At 42.9% G+C, this 20,074-nt stretch overlaps 1 protein-coding gene across 3 annotated transcripts in view; it reads left to right on the top strand.

Moving 5' to 3' along the window:
* HTR4 (5-hydroxytryptamine receptor 4) overlaps positions 1 to 19,340 on the top strand; it is a 90,228-nt gene extending 70,888 nt beyond the window's left edge. The window contains exons 7-8 of one of the 3 annotated variants that reach the window (XR_003527670.1): positions 14,419 to 14,602; positions 16,609 to 16,710. Coding sequence is in view for 1 of the 3 variants with exons in the window: in XM_027643714.1 (XP_027499515.1) it covers positions 16,609 to 16,696 (88 nt within the window). In the remaining 2 variants the exon portion in view is untranslated. Of the gene's footprint in view, positions 1 to 14,418; positions 14,603 to 16,608 lie in introns of all 3 variants that reach the window. The other 2 variants (XM_027643714.1, XM_027643715.1) reach the window with 2 other exon arrangements.
* The last annotated feature ends 734 nt before the right edge of the window (positions 19,341 to 20,074 follow it).

Genomic DNA, 20,074 nt, shown 5'->3' with positions numbered 1-20,074 from the left:
TTTGCACTCCAGAACACCCAACGACTGATGGAGAACTAACCTTCAAAGTCTGGAGGAAATAATAGAACCTCAGACTGGTTTGAGCTGGAAGCTTAAAGCTCATCTCATTCCACCCCCCTGCCGTGGGCAGGGACACCTTCTACTAGACCAGGTTTCTCAGAGCTCCATCCAACCTGGGCTTAAATACTTCCAGGGATGGGGCATAAAGGACATTTCTCAGCAACAAGGGATTGCCAAAATGTCTTTTTGAAAGCAGCCAGTGGGAGTTGCATAAGGTGCTAATTTGAGGTAGGCAAACACTAGTAGGGTCCTCAGGCACAACCAGTGTATCCCTGCTAAACAGGAAGGGAACACTGAGTACGTCTTGGAGAGCACATTGCCAGGAGAGAAGAAAACCCACAATAACTTCAAGAATCCGATACTTCCTGGCCACCACTGAAACTTGAAGGATTAGGAGACTCTGAGGTGTTTCAGAGCTGGTTGGATTGTGCCTTGGATACACTTGCATGTACAAGAGCAGCCATGAAGCAGAGCTCCTCAAAGGAGAGATCTTCTGGCCCTTTGCAGTGTCCAGGGCAGGGAGAGTAGTTTCCCAGTATCACCCCACACCATTCCAGATGGACTTGGTTCCTACATCTCAGGAGCTGTAAACAGCAGCTCTGGTTTTCAGCAATATTCAGACCCTTTCACCATGTCCTGTCACCTTCTGGAAGGCCCCTGGGCTCCTTCATGGCTGAGAATTCTAGATCTGTTTCTGCTCACTAAGCTGCTGTCACCAATGCCAGCCTGTGTGAGCTGATGGGATGGGGCTGCACAGCTCAGACTCACTCAGACCCAGGTTAGGAGGCTCCTGAGGATTTTGCATGAGGCAGGTTCATAGCTCTTCTGGGGTCTAAGAGGCTTCACTGAGCCCTCTGAGCACAAAGGTCTAAATTGCAGCTGGAGGTGTCTAACATGCCTGTTATTCCTTCAGTCCTTTGTGTCAGGTGTTTGTGAAATGTCCTTGTGTGAGTGTTTCTGTCTGCTTTCATCCCTCTGGCAATTTCTCCAGTGTCATTTCCCATCATATGGCCACATGTTGTTAGCCCTACAACATCCCTATGTCCATCACTTTATTGTAATCCATCTTGGTTGCAGTTTTTCCAAAAAGCCCAGCTGAAGAGAGGAAGCAGATGTGCTCTACAGTCTCCATCTCTGTGTGCTGCTATCTCTACTTTTCAGTGAAATTATTACCTCTGCCTGGAACAGTCCAAGCTGAGGTGCTGCCAAATCCTGTGACCCACTAACCCTTGAACATAACACTGTTCTCCTTGTTCTGCTAATCACAGGGAGGAACATCTTGATTTTCCACTATATCTATGCTAAAATATTACAAAAACCAGTCTGGTCTGGTAAGACTTTTACATGATCTAGAGACAGAATTGGGGTGATAAAACTGCTGTTCTTCTGCTTCTCTCTTCATCCTTATTTCTATCCCTCAGTTGATTTTGTCACAGTTGTTATTGATGAGATACTCAGTGTGGCTGCAGGAAAGTTATTTGAGATCATGCTGAGGTTTTTTTAAGGCTAAAAAGCACTGAGAGGAAAGCTGTCAGTGCCTATCATAGGAACACAGCTGATTCAAATACTCCAGGCATCAGAAAAAGTATTTTCCGTTTGTAACTCAAATCTTTTCCCACAATCATCCTTGGAGACTGCAGGACGTCACTGCCAAGGAGAAGGAAAAGCTCCTTTTTGTCTTTCTTCCTACGTTAACAATGCATTAGTGAGATGAGGATAATCTCTGGTGGGAGTTATGGCTGTAGTCATACAATAGTTGTCTTGGAAAGATGTTTCAGCAACAGAAATGAGGGGCTGCACAGTTTTCCAAAGCAGTTTTGAAGAATGATCTCAAAGAACAACTGGAAATACTGAGCCTAGAACAGGCTTCCAGCTGGAAAGGGCAATAGGAATGATCAGTCCTTCCTCGTAAGCCTCACACCAGGATTGACTGGGAAGTGTATGTCTGGCAATTTGCTCGGTAGGTGCAGCACGTCCTCCCCTGCGAATGCCATGTGCTTTTCTCCAAGAGAAATGAACTCCAGTGCTGTGCAGTATATCCAAGCTGACCCTGGAGGGGAGGGCAGTGCAACAGCTCAGCTTGAATCCAAAGGGAAGGAAAGTAAATGTGCCATGGGGGGAATCAGGAAAGAGAGGAAGATCTCCCTTTTTCTCCTGGGTAAAAGAGGAAACCGGCACATGAGTGTGTGTGCCCGTGTCACTGGATTCCACTGCAGCAGCTTCCTTGGCCCCTGCAGGGAATATCATGCTGGGCTGATGCTTCCCCAACTGCCAGAAGCAGAAAACTGTGGAGCCAGCACCTCTGAAGGCTTCTCCTCCAGACAACCTCCATGGGACCTCCAAGAGTGCTCTTCCTTAGGATGGCAGGGATTTCTCATCCTCATTTATTCCAGCCAATGACCCTGGAGTTGTGCCGTGTTTTAGCCGGACACTTGGAGACGCAGGGCAGGGACAGGCCCTGCAGAGCCACGTCCTGGGATGAGCCGCTGCACCGTGGTGCAGATGGCAGCGCCATTTCCAGAGCTATAAACAGTATCATTGTCATAGCTCTTTGAATGGTACTGCCATATGTACTGGACAACCAGCATTTATGCTTGTGAGGGCTTTGGGCCAGCTGGATTTTCCCTCCATTGGGATGAAGCCAATTCCTGAAGTATGAATGAAAGTTGCATGCTTCTCTGGAGCAATTCCCCCTCAGTACTTATGTTTGAGTCTCCAAGGATCATCACGCACTCATCAGCATCCTAACTCACAAATTCCAAGTGTCCTGCACGTGGAGAGATTGCTGATCCATCTAAACCTCCCTGATTGGTCCAAGAAGAAGCAGAAAGTTCATGGGAAATTTGAGAGCAAACCAGTCAGGCTCTGCATGTTTGCCTTTAGCAAGTATTGCACTTAAAACTGAAGTGGATTTGACTGTTTGTCTGGGTGGGTGAGTGGAAAGTGTTCATCTCAAACAGTCGAACTCAGGGGCTGTGTACCTGTGCTGCCCTCTGTTTGTATTGCTGAAGGAACAACAGCCATTTGCAGCAAAGAGAGAAGATCATTACGACACAAGTCACCACAAGTCAAGTTGACAAGCAGAGCAGAGCTCAAGGAGCATCAGGGCTATGCCGCCCTGGGAGCTTGGGGGCCACAGGAGGCTTGGGGAAGCCCCTGCCTTTGCTCTCCTCTGTCCTTGCTGCAAGAGTTTTGCTGCAATGTCCCATTTTTTGCCAGCTTCTTTTTTTGGCAAAGGAGAGGAGGAGGCCAGCAGCTCTGAGCTTTGCTGGGCAAAGAAACCAGTATGGACACGTGAAGACACATAGGCATGTGTTAGGGGAGGGAGTGCCCTGTTTCCCATGGAGCCTTCACAATTATGGAGATGCTTTTCCAGGAGCAGTGGTCCTGCTGGTGTGCCCATTTTCCTGGAGTGTCAGTCCCTTTGGAGGGCTGGGTCAGGCCACGGGCCGTGGCTGGGGATGCAGAGAAGGACCAGGGGATACAGAGAAGGACCAGGTCAGAGGGGGAAAATGCTTATGGAACCACAGCAGAGCTGTAAACTCTACTGGGCTGTGGCTGAGCCTCTCAGCTGACAAATGCCAGATACTAAACATTAGTCTGATTTCTACTTCAGAAGAGGCCACAGAGATCTGAAAACCCAGCACCAGGAAATGTGTTTTTGAGTCTGTGTGTGCAATATCAGTAATAGATTCCGATGACTAACGAGTCCAGGCATTTGTGACAAATATTCCATTTACTTGGCCACCGGTTTGGAGACATATTCTAAGAACTAATTAATTCTTTCAGCTTTTGGATTAAACTATTGTGCAAAACATCCTATCAAACAGAGAACATTATATGGTATGTTACTGTAATTAAATAAAGAGATAACTGAGCTCGAGAGATGCCCACAACACTTAATTAAGATTAATTAAGCAACATGATTTACAGCTGGAGAAGATGAAACTGAGCAATTCAAAACTGGCTCGGCAAAGTGGCTGTGACGTGCTGGATTCATGAAAGCACATACTTTGTTTTTCAGAAGCACTGTGATGGCAGCCTCCCCAAGCAAGTTTGTTTAAAGAGGTTGGGTTTAGCCCCTGGAACACACCCATTCTCCTGACCAAACACAGGCATGTCTGTGAAACAGGGAGGAGTTCATACCTGGATGGCTGGAGGCTCAGTAACACACCAAAATATACACAAGATTTCCCTTACAAGCCCTCTCTGAGACAACAGCTAGATTAGTGTGTTCTTAATTTCTTAGAGTCATAGAATCATAGGATGATTTGGGTTGGAAGGGACCTTAAAACTCATCCAGTTTCATGCCCTTGCCATGGGCAAGGACACCTTCCACTAGTCCAGGTTGCTCCAGGCCCCATCCAGCCTGGCATTGAACACTTCCAGGGATGGGGCAGCCACAGCTTCTCTGAGTAACCTGTGCCAGGGTCTCACCACCCTCACAGCCAAGAATTTCTTCCTAATATCCAATCTAAACCTACCCTCAGTTTGAAGCCATTTGCTAAATCATTGGGCAAAGTGCATCTTAGGTTGCCTCAACTAACACACAGGATTGTAGGTAAAAATTGGGTTGATTTTTTAAGAGGATGGACCCCTGATTGTTGCAGTAGAGCCCAAACTTAAGTCAGTTACATTTGAAACTTGATGGCTGAAAAGCAATTTTCTGTTCCATTTGCTACATGTATCATTGCTTTTCTTTTCCTCAAGAAGGAACAAACATAAATTTGAGCAGCATTTATTTACCAAAGCAGAGGCTGAGTTGGGGATTTATAGACTATGTTGTCTCCTCTGAAGCAGAAAATAGAGAGGCCCAGGGGCAACTGAGGAAAGGGGATGGCACAACCTTCAGAAGTTTGAACTTATTTGTTTGCTTCTGCACTTCAGATTTGAAGGCAACATATAAAACAATGGACAGGGAGGGTCTGCCAGTTGTTGTGGCCCTGAAAGATATTCATATCTGCAGAAGGACTAGAAGAAAGCACAAAATAACAGAAATAGCCTCATGTTAACAGCAGGTATATACAAATAAGGGTTTTATACACACGGGTACAAACACAAAGAGACATAGAGTGCTGGGTTCAGTGGTGTATCTGAGTTACTGCACAGTGTAGGACTGTGGTGCTGTGGGCATCGGGTTCATAGGTTGAAGGCCTGGGGCCACCAGTGAGAGATTCATTATGTGACAGGGAAAAGAAGCTACTTCTGTGATCAGCCTGGCCCAGGAAAACAGCTCTGCCTGAAAGAATCGACCTCCCAGGCAGCACGTGAAGATATTCTCAACTGCAAACAGAACAAAAAGGCACCACCTGATCTCAGAAAAAAAGTTGAGGTCCTTACCAGAATATGCCCAGCATGTTTTCACAGCTATGTTTGACTGTCAGAGCAGCATTTTTCTCTTTAAACATCCTCCTTCAGCCTGGGAATCCCTTGGGCAGCCACAGGCTCCGAGATGCCATTAGTTACAGACGGGCAGAGCTCAGCCAGGTGAGCAAATGTTGTCAGGGAAAATGCTGCATGGACATGGGCCAGGTCCCACCCTGTAAAGCAAACCTGACCAAGACAGCCTTGTTGACTAAGGCTGAGGGACCTAGACCAGCATAAAATGAGGAAAAACACAGTTGGGGTTTTGCTTTCTTTATGTCTGTTTTCGGTTTCATATTTTAAATATTCTTTGTTTAAATCAAATACCTATATTTCTTGTGCTAGGTAAACTCTAAAGAAATTCTAATAACAATTCTCATGTGGGGAGAAGTTTTATCTGTGGATCCAAGGGAGATTCTGTACCTGAGGCTTGCTGGGACAGCCCCTCTTCTTTCCAGACATGTGCTGGGTTCATGGACTTTCTGAACTGCTTGTGCTGTGAGAGTGGTTGTACCTGTGCTTAGGAGTGAAACCTTGATAAAGCTGATCTTACAGAACAGAATTTGGCATCAGATTTGGTGACTTTGTGCTTATTTGTCCCATCTGAGCATATTGCTCTCTTGATTCTGAATTGTGATATTTAAATCATACAGTAACTGTTGCCACAGCACAAATGACAAGTATATTTATGATCTGTCTTGCCAGCATTCAGATTTAGATGCCCACTGTTGGGGTTGTTCTCTGTCACTTGCAGGTGTAACTATGATATGTGACTTGAATGCCAGTGAAAATATGTATTCCACAGTCCCATTCCAACAAACTTCAGAGCTTCACATATGCTTAAAGGACTCAAACTTGGCTGAGTCAACCCAAAGACTCAATATTCATAAAATATTTTTGATTGTTTTCTGGCAGCATTTCATTTTATGTCAAGTAGAATAAATGACTGGTTTCACCTGAAACTTAATTTTCCCACCTTGTATTTCTGCAAGGAAACTGCAAACTTAATTGTGTCAGCAGGGGAAGGAATATGACTTGATCAGTGATTATTGTGTGCTTTTCTCCCAGGTGATTGCCAGATATTTTGATTGCACAAGTTACCTCCTCCTGTGATCAAAATCAATACATCGATCAATGCAGCTCTGAAGTGTCATGTTCCAATCTACAAGGCATTTCTCTGAGGAACAATCTCAAAAAGAATTGCTGAGGGCTGTTTTTACTCTATGAATCCCACCAGAGAATAAATATCTGCTTGATTATGATCCCTTATTTCTTGGGTTTCCCTCATCCTCCCCCCAAAAATATAAGTTGTTTGCAGCTATGCAAATCCTCAGATTTTTGCCTCTCCTGACACTTGGAGAAGCATCCTTGGACATGGCATATTCAAATGTTCAGACTGAGCTTGACATTTTTCTTTTGGACATCTTCAGGAGAGATGAAGTTCTGCTCATTAGGATGCTCTGATGAGAAAATGTTTTCCTTAGGTCCTTGTTGCACACAGAAGTTCAGAGGGTCCCTGAGCCTAGAGGGGAGCAGTAATTGGCATCTCTTATATGAGATCCTCACAAGCAGATGTCCAGGAACAACTCCTGTTGAGATTGGAAAGGCTGAAGTCAGATAACAGGCTACAAGCACAGGATGTTTGGGGATAGAGCTGACAGAAAATGGGGACTTAGCAACCTCTGAATCACATCAAAATGAAGAAGCTGTCAAAGGCACCTCCTGTCCTCCCCAGTACACTCCTTAAGATGATCCATCCTGACTGTGAAATAGCTCTTGGCAGGGAAGGTGGATGAGCAAAGGAAGCATCATCCTTCCTGAAGAACAGGGGAATGAACACACAGCCAGCCAGCAATATGTACTTACTGGCTTGGCTTGGGACCTGGTTTAACCAAGCTAAAAATGAGAAGAAACTGTCTATGAAAGCGATGAAGGGAATTAATGTTTGCAAGTGGGGTCAATATGGGGGAGCAGAGTAGGATGGGGAGCATGGAGGGTCTGCTGCCCTCAGTGCACCAACAGGAAACCTGGTGTGCATCGATCCAACCAGGGCTGTATGGAGGAGAATATGGAGATTTTACTCAAATTAAGCACCCACTTCCCATGCCCCCATCTGTGGTATGACTTTTATTCTTAATAGAATGCTTGAAAAATATGACTAGTTAAGATTTTGCCATGATAATATTTTCCATGATATGACATGTAAAGTTTAATGAATTCGTACCCAGTGGGTTGTCAGAGAGAAACAGTCTAAAGTCAGGAATGTGCTACTTAATACATACCATAGAAATATTACTTGAAAAACCTGGAGTCAGAAGGAAAGAGGAGAGGAAACTTCCATTCAACACAATATGGTGCTTGCTCTCTGAGCTGTCCTTCCTTGGGAGCACGATGGAGAGCTAAGGAAAGGCAGCCAAATAAACTTTACCTTAAGTTTGTAAGATTTAGTACAACTTAACCTACAACATCTCAACTAATTGAGATGTTAGAGGCATCAACAAGAATCTTTATTATTAATTTTGGTCTGGGTTTTTTTTGTTATTTGCTTTCACTGTGATTAAATTAACTGTTATTTAACTGGGGGTTTTATTATTTAGTTTTTGTGCCATTACTACATTATCAGAAAATATATTTTTCAGCTTTTCCCCTTAGGTGCCTTAAGATATGAACACTGCACAAGGAAACAGCCTCAAGTGGTTTTTTCACTATTTCATTCCACAGTCTTGACAAATGGCTTGTGGTTTTTTTTTCATAGCAGATGAAAGGTCTTATTATACCAGTGGTGAGACCTCCATTTTAAAAAAAATCATTATGTTCCATTTGAATATTATTAATTGATCCTGCTTGTATTTCAGTAATTGAAACACCTTACTTAAAACCAGAAGCCTATTATGAGCCATCCCATCTGTGGGTAGTTATGAACTGCTCTTAATGTGCTGCTGTGTATTTCTAATGTGTCTGAGCACTTCCAAGTGCTCTCCTAATTATCAGATTTGAGCCTCTTATGAATGTTGCATTAATTATGGTGCAAAAAATGAACTCTAGGCCAAAATCTGTAGCTAATTAGAGCATATAATGTAGTGCCAAGCTTAACATTAATGAGAGAGAAATGGAAATAGAGAGTTAATGTGAGAAAATGGGGAAAGTGCTCATTTTCCACAATGTGACACTGAATGGCCTCTCTCATGTGCTTACTTGTTTACCCTGGTGTTTATAATTAGCAAATGGATTTTGCTCACTGAAAACAAATAGCTCTTTAACTGATTTTAAAGTTAGCTTAATTTCTGTCCTTCAGTGCCCAAGTTGCTTTTTCTCATGTGGAAACACCAACTTTTACAACATTAACAAGGAAATCTATAATGGAAGAAGTTAGCAGCTCTGGACTGATTCCATCAGCTTGGTTGCTGTGTGGATCTGATGTTTTTCATCACCAGTTGTTGTCACATAATACCCAAGTCCAAGGGTATTTTTTGTTCATAATACCCAAAGTCCAAGGCCTTTAGCTAAAGCTGAGCAGGACATCCTGCAGTGGGAAATAGGAAAATTATAAACATCATCCAGGTCAAGAAGAAGTATAAGGAGACTGGGAAAAGAGAAAACAGTGGTCAAATTCAGTAATCAAAGTGAGGGAGTTGGAAAGGACCACAGTGGATAATCTGTGAAATTCATTAATGGAGCCTGGCAATAAAAGGAATTAAAAAAAGAAAGATGAAAATGAGCACTTGCCGTTCCAGGGAAACAAACTGATCAGGTCAAATGCAGCAAATGTTTTCAGCAGGAGAAAACAAAAAGGAAACAAGATGCTGAAGTGTTTTGACATTTCATTTCGAAATTGTATTTCAGGTTATTATTCACATGCACATTTAAAGATGCTCCTTAAAAAAGATCTGCATCTACTTAAATACAAAAACAAAGGAACTGGAGGGGATTTCAGTCTTGGTTTGCCAAAAAGAAAAAGATAAAAATTAGTTTTGTACATCAACCTAAAGCAGCAGTGCTGGTGTGTCAGTGCAGTCACATACCCACCAGGCACTGTTGCAGTAATTCCTTGTGTAGCTCCAGTGACTTCCCTGGATCTGTGTGGGAATGCTGTGGCCATGTGTCACTGGGATGGTCTGGGAACATGTCCTGGAGCTGCAGGTCATTAAAGCAAGTGGCAGCCAGAGCTGGTTTGTAAGAGTGGGAGAACAGGTGAGCTTCATCCTTCAGGGATGATGGAACAATGGAAAAAGAAAGGAGAGAAACAAACATATTGATAGGTGCTTTCTGTGTTTCCTGTGACTTGTCAGAGACAAAGAAAGTCTCTTTATTTTTTTTTTTTTTTAACCCAGTGTTATGTTTCTCTCATTCAAGGGCTTTGCCTACTTGGAGAACTGGCTGCTAATTTTAAATCTGAGGAGGCATGTAGAAGTCTTACAAAATATAGGGGAGGCTGCATTATGTAGGCTGGAGACAGATGTTTTTAAAACCTCAAACTGAAACTTAGTAAAAAATGATGAGGGCTTAATTCCAGCTCACAAGGTCTGAACAGCATTATTTGACTTAAAGATAATTAAGATATTCAGCATAGCTGCTCAAGAGTGGAAAAAAAAAACACTTGTCGTGAGACAGAGACAAATTTGTATTTAGATTTGACTACAAAGGACTTTAAATCAACATTGCTGTCAGAGCCATACAAATAATTTAGCAATCCAAATGTTTTCCCAAGATCTGGATTTTTACCATTCAGCTGCAATGGGAAAACTGAATTTTGATGGTATTTCTGTGGATTTTACCCATGTTCTCTCCAAGGACTGCAGAGGTCCACTGATATTTGCTTCTCTTTATGACTTGTTGGTCACCTCTGGGTTGCAGGTTAATCTGATGCAGCACGAGGAAGGGACACGATGAGTTTAAACCTTATTGCTAAGAAATCTTGGAAGCACCTTGCTCATCTCAGAATAAGTGAGAAACCCACAAACAAACAACAGGAGCTCTTCATCCTCAAAGGATTAGATCTGTTGCTAATTTTGCAGCATGGCATATCAAATTAGTTTATGTTGTTCAGCAATGTTGATACACATTCAATCAAAAGAGTTTCTAATTTCTGGCCTATTTTGCCCCAGGAATGATGGTGAGTAGGTAGGGGCTATTCTTCTTATCCTACTATAATGATTTTCTACTGATGGCCAAATGCAGAAGTTCACTTTAGTGGCTGGAATCATGACTCATTCAACCCAGAGTTTACAGAGTTACTGGGAAGCTTTTAATTTTATGGAGTCTATGAATCTGGTAATTGAGAGAGAGGGAAAATTCTACACTCCTCTCATGAAAATTTAATATGCAGCTGTATTAAAAGCAAATGTTTTGTGAAATTACATTTGATTTGGCCTATGTGTATTCATTTTTTTCAACAGAAAATGAAAATAGAACAATGTATTTTATTTGCATTTCCTTTTGACATTTTGTGTATTTCAGGTTTTAAAATTTTGTTTTCTTCTTTCACAGTGAAAAAAATATCATAGATTAAAAGAGTGAATTCCAGACATTGCTGAATTTTATGTTTACACTCTTCTCAATTTTCTGACTGTTTCCCAAGATTTCACAGTTTTCCAAAATGTCAAAATATCTTTTCGGGGAGACAATAGGATTGTTGTCTTTACCTGGAGCCCGTGTATCCCTGGAAGCCACTCCAGGCTCTTTCCTGAGTTCTGAAAAACATGCTCACATTTTATTCCTGGACCATTGAGATTCAATCTGTGTGATCTGTCCTGTGTGGTTCCGACATGGGGAAACAATGATGCCAACCAGACACTGTCCTGCACTGAGCAGCACCTCCGTCATCTACAGGCAATAGTTTACCAGGGTTAGTGACTGCCATAAAATACAGACTTAAAAGACTCTTTTCTGCCTGCTGCTGAAACAGGAATAAAGTAAGCAGATACATCACTGTCTGGGATAACTAACAAACAGTCATCTTAAGCCGTTCTCTCTTCCCCTCTCTTTTATAGTGCATTTATGAATTATGTTGTTTGCATTTGTAATTATGGAACTGAACAGATGGTGAAAGGCTTATTTCAGAGTGATGTGTTCATTAAAATAACCTGCTCTCCTCTGCCAAGTGATTGTTAACCCTAATCCCAATTTGATATCAAAGAGACTTATTTGTTCTTTCTCTTCTAAGTTTGTCTGAAAGAAACAGAGCTTTGAGAAACAGACACGATATTGAGTGTGGAGCCACAATAGTGGTGCAGAATATATTCCAGAGGGGGAACCACTGAGGAGCTTTGCAGCTGTGAAAGAAAGATGCTGGGAAAGATAAATTGTGGACCAATGCAATGTCAAATCTAAGAAAAGTTTAAATTCTTCATTCAGTTTGGAAGCTCAGTTCCATGTAAAACTTCTGCCTATGTGCAAACTCTAAGTTCTACCATATTAGGTGGTTGAGCATAATAATGGTAAATCCCATTATTAAAAATTTGACTCTCTCTTCACAGTTTATCACATCTTACAAAATAACATCTTACCTTCTTCTATTCCCAACAAGTGTTTACTGGGTGCTCCCGCAAATAACAAGAGTTGCAAATAGCACCCGGCACAAACTTGGGAAAAGTTTCAATGCCATGAAACCTGCAGAATTATTTCTTTTCTTATTAGTTTAGATTTTCAAGAATGCCACAGTTGAAACTTGTTCCTTGCCTGACTCTGCCATGCCCAGGTTCCTTCCATCAGTCCTGTAAGGTGTCACCAATGAATTGGCAACAACAGACCCCAAATTCCAGGACAGGGATGTCCAAGGATCACAGTTTCATTTCAGTTAGGTATAATTTTCCTGCACTGTGTGAGCATGGGACCAGGAGGAGACTCTTCACAGTCCAGCTCATCCATGAGGTCACTGTTGCAGCCAGTAGTGAAGTGTGTTACAGGCTTCAAACAGTGTAATGTGAACAACTAAGAACAGCACAGAATTTGATACAAGGATTTTCTCTTCTATTCTTGCATTACCAGGGGTATTTATAAACTCTAGCAGTAATTAATTTGCATTTATAATATAAAATTATAAAAAAAAATTTCACAAACATAACGAAACTTGGTGCTTATCAGCTTCTTGCACAGTTCATGTCTAAACTTCCCCAGACTTTGCAGCCATTTGTGCACCCAGCTGAGACCCAAGATACCCTGGCAGTACCAGTAACAGACATATACACCATAAATGCACCCACCCATCCCTACTTCTGCAGAAACATTGACCTCTCAGCGTCTGAATATGTCTGCAAAATCTCTTCTCTACCTATTGACAATGGGACCTTCATTTTTTGATCAGAAGGGGAATGGGTTTAGTGGCAAAAGTCCCAGGGAGCACAGAGTTAACAGTTCTTGTACCTCCCCTGCACAAAACCCAGCCCAGGGCCAACTGCAAAACCTCACCTCAGTCTTCAGTGAATGTCAGGACAACAGGAACCACCTTCTGCCTGTCCAAAAAAGGAAGCAATTAATAATGGAAACTGGTGTACAAGGAAAGGATTATTAAACAGAGAGCAAAGGCAGCTGTGCACCTGCAGCAGGTTTGGGATGGCTGTGGCTTCCTCCCATCACACCTCCTGCAGTGCAGCTGAAAGCTTTACCCTGCTGGGGCAGTTGTGGGCATTCAGTTTATTTGTGATGGTGAGATCTTCCCATTGTCTACAACTCCCTCAAAGGAGGTTGGAGCTGGGCAGGGTCGGGCTCTTCTCCCACATAACAAGCTCATCGGGAGACCCCAGGCTCTGGGAAAGTGGTGAGTGGTTTCCATTACAGTTCAGGGAGCCAGAGACCAGCAAGTTTTTGGCTTTGCTTTCTTAGTAAATTGTCCAACTTGGTGTTAGAGATAGGTCTGCAGGGAATGAAAGTAAGCAGCCACTGCACCCCCTTGGTGTTTTCTCCTTGGCTTTTGCTGAGTTCCCACAATAATGCTGGAGCTCCCTGTTCTGGTCGTGGGCCATAAAACCTCCTGTGCTGAGAGCTAATCCAACCAGTTAATTAAAGAGTCCACCGGACTTTCAGAAACAGTGGGAGACGCAGAAGCAATTATCTCCAAATTGGCCATCATCACAAAGTGCCATTTGGCGAGTAGGGAATAGTCTCCAGCAGGTCCCTTTAGGGGTGGCAATGCCTTTCCATTATTGGGCTTTACTGCTGGGTGGTGGTTGTGATCTGAGTAAAGCCTTGGGGGAAATGACTGGAACACTGTCCCCAGTTCTGGGAGGAGTCAGATGCAGAGGGCAGGGGCGTCAATTTGTAATTGAGCTTGTTGGTTTAATGTGCCAGCATGTAGAAATCCCATTGAAGGAACCCATTAGAGGCAGGAAAGCTGAGCAACTAATTTGCTGCTGATAATTTATGTAATGCATTTAAACCTTTTCATGTTTTTTTTCCTGCTCGCATACTATGGCTTCCTCAGATGTATTCATTACTCAAACCTACCTCGTTATTTCTCTTGAAACATTCAGCCCACACATGGAGGGTTTGAGTGCTGTTTTCTCCTTGCATTGTAAGATAAATCCTTGGTGTCTCCATGGGGTGGGAGCTGAGGCATATCAGGTGTGTGTTCCTGGAGTGAGGCAACACTGAGTTTCAGGTGTAGCTGTGCCTTTTCTCTGAACCATGCTTGCAATAAGTCTGATGCCTGAAAAATGAATTGTATTTTCAGGGAGCAGATCAGTTAAGTCGTGGGGGTGTGAACAAAAGCAGGGGTGTTATAGTCCCATCTTTTATCCAACACTAAGTTGGTGCTCTGCAACTGGCAGGTAGCTTTGAACTTCTGTTTGAAGGGAAAAACTGCAGCATGAGAAAACAACCCGAGTAAGACAAAAGCTCATCAGCAGAGGACTCCTTTAACAGATTCCTGGAGATTTTGGTAATGTTTTTACAAATGATGTGCCAGAACCTGAGCAAGCCATCACCCTGCAGAGCAGCTTTTCCACCCTGTGTAGGAATGCTCTTTCCTCCTCTCCTACCAGTCCTCTTTCCCCACAGGGTAAACAGCTGGAAGTGTTGAGCTAACAACTGCCAGAGGCTTCAGACAGACACTTTGTGCCACACGAGATCCCAGGACACCTTAATGACTTCTCTTTAGCTTAATGCATCTCTGTAACAAACGGCATCACCTGCTATTGCTGATCTTGCACCACTTTCTGACTGCTGCAGAAGAACAAGGAAGGTTTGGCTCTTTGGATATCCTGTATGAAGTGAGCTTTCAGTCTCTGTTGCGCTGCTGAGCAAGTCCTGAGTTGCTCCGAGCTATGTCTGCCCTGCTGATGAAGCAGGGGGTCTCCTGGCTCTCATCCTGTGTATCCCCATTAGTAGCAGAGACTTTGCCATGCCAGAGGTCTCCTTGGTGGATCATCTCACACAGTGTCCCATGTCTGACTTGGTATATCAAATTAAAACTACATTATGGCTTGTATTCTTCATGGTCATCTCATCGGAGTGTCTGTTCAGTGTTAGATGCAAAATGTCTTTTCTTGTTTCTTGCATCAAGTCTGTAATTTGTTGGGAGAACGAGCACATTTTTAAAATTTATTATCCTTATTTAAAGTTGATTTCTAAATTTATTATCCTTATTAAAACTGGAGTATTAAGGGTGCATGTTCGGTGGATACATTTGCACATACAGTGACTTGCAATAAATCAACCAAGCCTGGCTGTGTTGAAAACCAGCATCTAGTACATTAAAGGGTGAATTTCTGCAGGAATAATCACCAGAGCAAACACAGACAGGCAGTACAGTTCATACCCCGGCTTTCATTTTGAGGCCATGCCTGATCTCTTGGAACTAACGGATACATAATTGGTAGGATATTCAAATCATCTACTTCAGACATTGCAGTGGCATTCCAAGCACCTCAGTTAGGAGCCTAAGTCCCAAAAATGCTCAGTGATTGAGAAAGAGATGCATCCTGAGTAATAACACCGAGTAAACTGATGTCACAGTATCAGTTTATGAACATGTAGAAAAAGTTCCTGGCTGTTTTTAGTGATTATTCAAACAAACCCTAAGGCTGACAGTACTTCACTCTGCTAACAAGAAGATAACTGATATATTCCTCTATTTTCCTGGGCTTTTTTCTTTTTTATCTTTATTGTGATACAGATGTTTCAGGTATGTCTTGAATGTTTGTTACTAAGAGAAATAACATATCTACATGTCTAAACATTCAGGAGAAAAGTCTTAACAGAGACCTGATTTCCCTGATATGCATTTGAACAAGGGGAAAATATGTTTTTACAGTTATTTTTGCAGCTTTTTCCTCCTAGACCTACTCAGAGGATGGTTTAGTTCAGCTTTAGTTTAAATTAAACAGACTGCCAAGGGAAGATACTTGGCTTGCTCTGTACCGTTCAGGGGGGTTGAAAGCAAGAATGATTAGATGTAAAATTCAAGAAAGATGTGCTAAATTAATTTTACTCCAGTTAGCCAACAGTTTTGCTATCACCTCAGATCTGCTTATTCCTGCAAAGCACTGCACACCATTTAGGGAAAACAGTTGCATGTCAACAACAGATTCAATCAACAGTCCTGTTCAGAGATTGGGATGAGCAGCAGGAGATGGGCTGGTAGATGAGGCACACGGTGAGAGATAACATGGAATTCTTACAGCGCAATTCTGGTTTTCCATATCTGGCCCAAAGCCTGGAGAAATATCATAAAAGTCATGATACCTCCAAAGGACATAACACCTGAACAGCATTGGTTTGATAAGACATGCTAGAATTGGCCCTGGACTGAGATGACTGTCTTTTTTAAGTGGAAATGCCCTGGAATGTTGGTCTTGGTTTCATCTTAAGCAGCATTCCCTTCCCAAGCAAGTCTCAAATGCTTGAACTGAAGACATTAACTGAAGTGCCTTCAGCTCAGTCCACCCACAGGTGATCAGTGTTTTTTAGTTCCTTTGTCTGGATTCCTCTCATCCAGCTCACCTTAGACACATGAAACCCAGCAGGTTCTTGTTTTTCAGGGTTTGCCTTGACTGCTTCAAACCAAAGATTTGGTTTCCTGTCCTGGAACAAAGAAGGGATTTGCTTTGCTTTATGTGGGATCTGCATATTTGGAAGGTGCTCTATCTTAAGATGTACTTTGGGGTTTTCAACAACTCATTTTACATAAGCAGGTAATCAGGTCCTTTTAATTGGCACTAACCAATTTCTATGTCTCTCCACTTCCAGGTACACTGTTTTACGCAATGGGCATCATCAGGAACATGAGAAGCTTCCCATCCACAATGACCCTGAATCCCAAGAGTCCTGTTTCTAGTCATGGTCCTAACAGAGGAATGGTCCAGCTGAAAGAACCTTTTAGGATATCCAAAGGATTCATGGACAGCAGGACTTGTTGAAAAATCATTCATCTGCTTTGTCATGGTGCCTCCTACACTGACTTCACATGGGTGTCCAGCTGTGAGAGGGATGGAGGGTACAGGACTCCTGTACCTGCAGGGATGGCTGGACCATGGCTATGCCACAGCTTTATTCCAGGAGGGGGTTATTCCTGTCAACGTAAGGACACAAAACAAATACAAACCACTCAGTGAAGGGACTTCTGCTCTCCTTTCCAGCTGCCCTCTGTGTACAAGTCATCTCTCTGTCCTGCAGTCTTAGAGATCACAAGGTCTGGCTGAAGCCCTATCAGGATTTGAGACTAAAGCCCTGCTTTATCTGTGCGAGATCCTGCCCATGGTGACTGGATGGTCAGGGGAGAAACAGCACTATGTTTTCTTCAGCAAAATAAGGGGGAATGTTTGCCCTTTGATTATAGCTACTGGTGAAGGGTCAGCACGAGCTGCTGGTTCACCCAACCCTGCAGAGCTTTGTAAATGCTTTTATTCTGTTTCCTGGCCACGTTCATTGGTGGAAGCCTGACAGGCTGGAATGGGACCTCTAGAGACATCTCACCTCTGACAGGGCCCTGTCAGCACTGCTCCAGTCCAGCCCATGGGCCCAAAGCCTTATCCATCCTCTGCCATTTGGAGGCCAGTGGACAGGATATGGCCCTCAAACCCAGGCAAGCTGCCAGTGCTGTGCTCACTTGAGCAAACTTTAGGCATTCTGACCCAGAAGAAAGGTTGGCCAAGAGACAGTCAGTCTGTAATAGATCACTAAGTGCCATCTTGAAAACTACACCATCTAATAAACTTTTCCAGCTACATTAGGAAGAGAGATTTCCATTTTCCACCTTTATTTTTGTATTTGTTTCGGTCCCCTTCCAGTTGAGGCAAGAAGTTTCAAGATTTTCAAATATCACCATATGCACATCTGCTTGGAAAGATCTCAGTCCTCAGCTGCTTCCTGCATGTAGATGTTGCCATGTTCCTTGTGAGCTGCTTCCACCTTTGCATGGAAAGGGTGAGCAAGGCTGTAGACTTCACAACTTTGGGAGAATGATCTTCATGCAGTAGGAAATATGCAGGATCAAGACTATGAGCCTCTACCCTTTTTAAATGAAGATTGAACCCAGAGATGCCACCCTGAGCCTAGAAAATAAACTTGTACTTTGTTATACTGTGTAATCATGTACAGCTATTTTTAATGTAAATAGAAAAGGTGACATTATTTATTATTTTTTATCAGGAACATGTGTTTTTTTCATTAAAAGCTTCTAGACCCAGGAGCTTAACATTATATGTATTATTATTTAGTAATATTTCTGTTGCTATGTGACAGGTATTTACTATAAACAGACAAATCCTGCTTTGAACAAACAAAAATGTTGCTCAGTAGGAAAAAAATTGTGCATGATAAGAACAAGTGGCTTCCCTGCCATGGTGTCTGACTTCTTTAAATACTTCTTCCACATAAAACTCACTGACAAAACTTCACAGCATTTTCCTTTAGGTTTCAAAAGGACTCGGGGGGGGGGGGGGGGGGAATAGCTCTAATTAGAAGACCAGACACTTACCAAAGTAGAGAAGTGCTGGCAGTTAGAAAGAGACAAACTGTTGGAGTTTTCATGGAAGGTGCTCCTGGTTCATTAGGACCTGTTTGGCAATGACCTGTTTTTACAGGGCTTTGTTTCCAAAACAACTCTACTGTTGACACCAAAACAGAGCAGGGAGTGAAAAAAGAAAGGTCATTATTAAAAGTTTGGAAAAAAATCCATCCAGGGCTGCTTGAGTCCTGTGATCCTTACCCTCTGTGGGACTGCTCACTTTGGTTATGTCAGGATTTGGGTACGTGACACTGCAGAACAGGTTGTCTTGGTTTCACCTCAAGTGTCAAATTTCTTAGAGAAATCCTAAACTTTTCTCTGTCCCCATTAAAAGGCATCAAAATATTGGTGTGAAATTTCTTGGAGTGATCTGAAATCAGCAGCATGGGGATGCTACAGTAATGGTGTTTTTTGTTTCTGCTGTTGTCCTTGAAGTGTTGTTTTCTCCTATGTTTTTGTGTGCATTAGTAATATATCTCTTCTTAATTTAAAATTAACTCCTCAACAGGCAACATTCTATCAATGGTCTCTATCAATGGGAGCAGTATCTCACTAGCCAAAATGGTCAACAGCTGTGATGGGAAAAAATTCCAAACACTGTATTTGAATGAAAAACCAAACACGAAATGTCCATGTTCTGTGTCATTTCTGACAAACTGTTTGTTGGACTCAGCAAACCTGTCATGAACCACCTGGCAGCTCCTGCTTAGTAAGTCAATAATCTCAGTAAAACTTCTGTGAACCCAGCAAATGACGTCTGTCATCAGTAATGGTAGAATTTCTCTGGAAAAGGAGCTGTCTCACAGAAAGGACCCAAACTCAATTTCCTTTGCTAAAGGTGGCTGCTCCTTCAGCCTCTCAGTTTGGCTTCCCATTGACCCTCTTGGCTAGTGGTATCAGAGCCTTTGCCTGTGCTGAATAATGTGTAATGCATTGGCTGTTTCTAAAAATAAAAAATCTTCTGTGTGCACTGCAGTGAACTCCAGCTCATGCTCATTTCTTGGCTGTTTTCACTCAAAACGTGATGTGACCAAGTTACACTTTCTTGCCTTGCAAGACACTCTAACAGCCAGAACAGGGAGGGAGAATCTGTCCCTTCTTTGCTTTTTCTACAACTCCCTGACAGGAGGGTGGAGCCAGGTGGGGGTCAGGCTCTGCTTCCAGTGAACAAGTAACATGACTAGAGGAACGGCCTCGAGTTGTGCCAGGGGAGGTTCAGGTTGGACATCAGGAGGAATTTCTTCACTGAAGGGGCTCCCACACATTAGAATGGGCTGCCCAGGGAGGTGGTGGAATCCCCATCCCTGGAGGTGTTCAAGGAATGACTGGATGTGGCACTCAGTGCTCTGCTCTAGTTGGTAAGGTGGGGATTAGTCAGGTTGAACTCGATGGTCTTGGAGATCTTTTCTAACCTTAATGACTCTGTGAAAATACTGATGAGCCCTTGGATTGTAATACCCATTCCTAATTGTTATCTAGCAAAACAATCCTGCCTCCTGCACCAAGTTCTCATGCACTGGCTCTTTATCCTCACTGATTGTTTCTGAGCCCTCCCTCCCTCTCCCTTACCTGTGCTGTGCCCACTTGATCTCTCACATCTGCCCTGAGAGCTCTCACTGCTCTGGGCACCCCACTCAAGACAGGCATTTACAAACAGGGAGTCAAACATTATTTTGTGCAGCTCTGTTTCTCTGAGTTTCCCAGTGA

This window comes from Corapipo altera, unplaced genomic scaffold (assembly GCF_003945725.1).
Source record: "Corapipo altera isolate COAL_440 unplaced genomic scaffold, ASM394572v1 75, whole genome shotgun sequence".
Taxonomy (NCBI): Eukaryota; Metazoa; Chordata; class Aves; order Passeriformes; family Pipridae; genus Corapipo; species Corapipo altera.
This window is presented reverse-complemented; position numbering and strand designations above follow the sequence as displayed.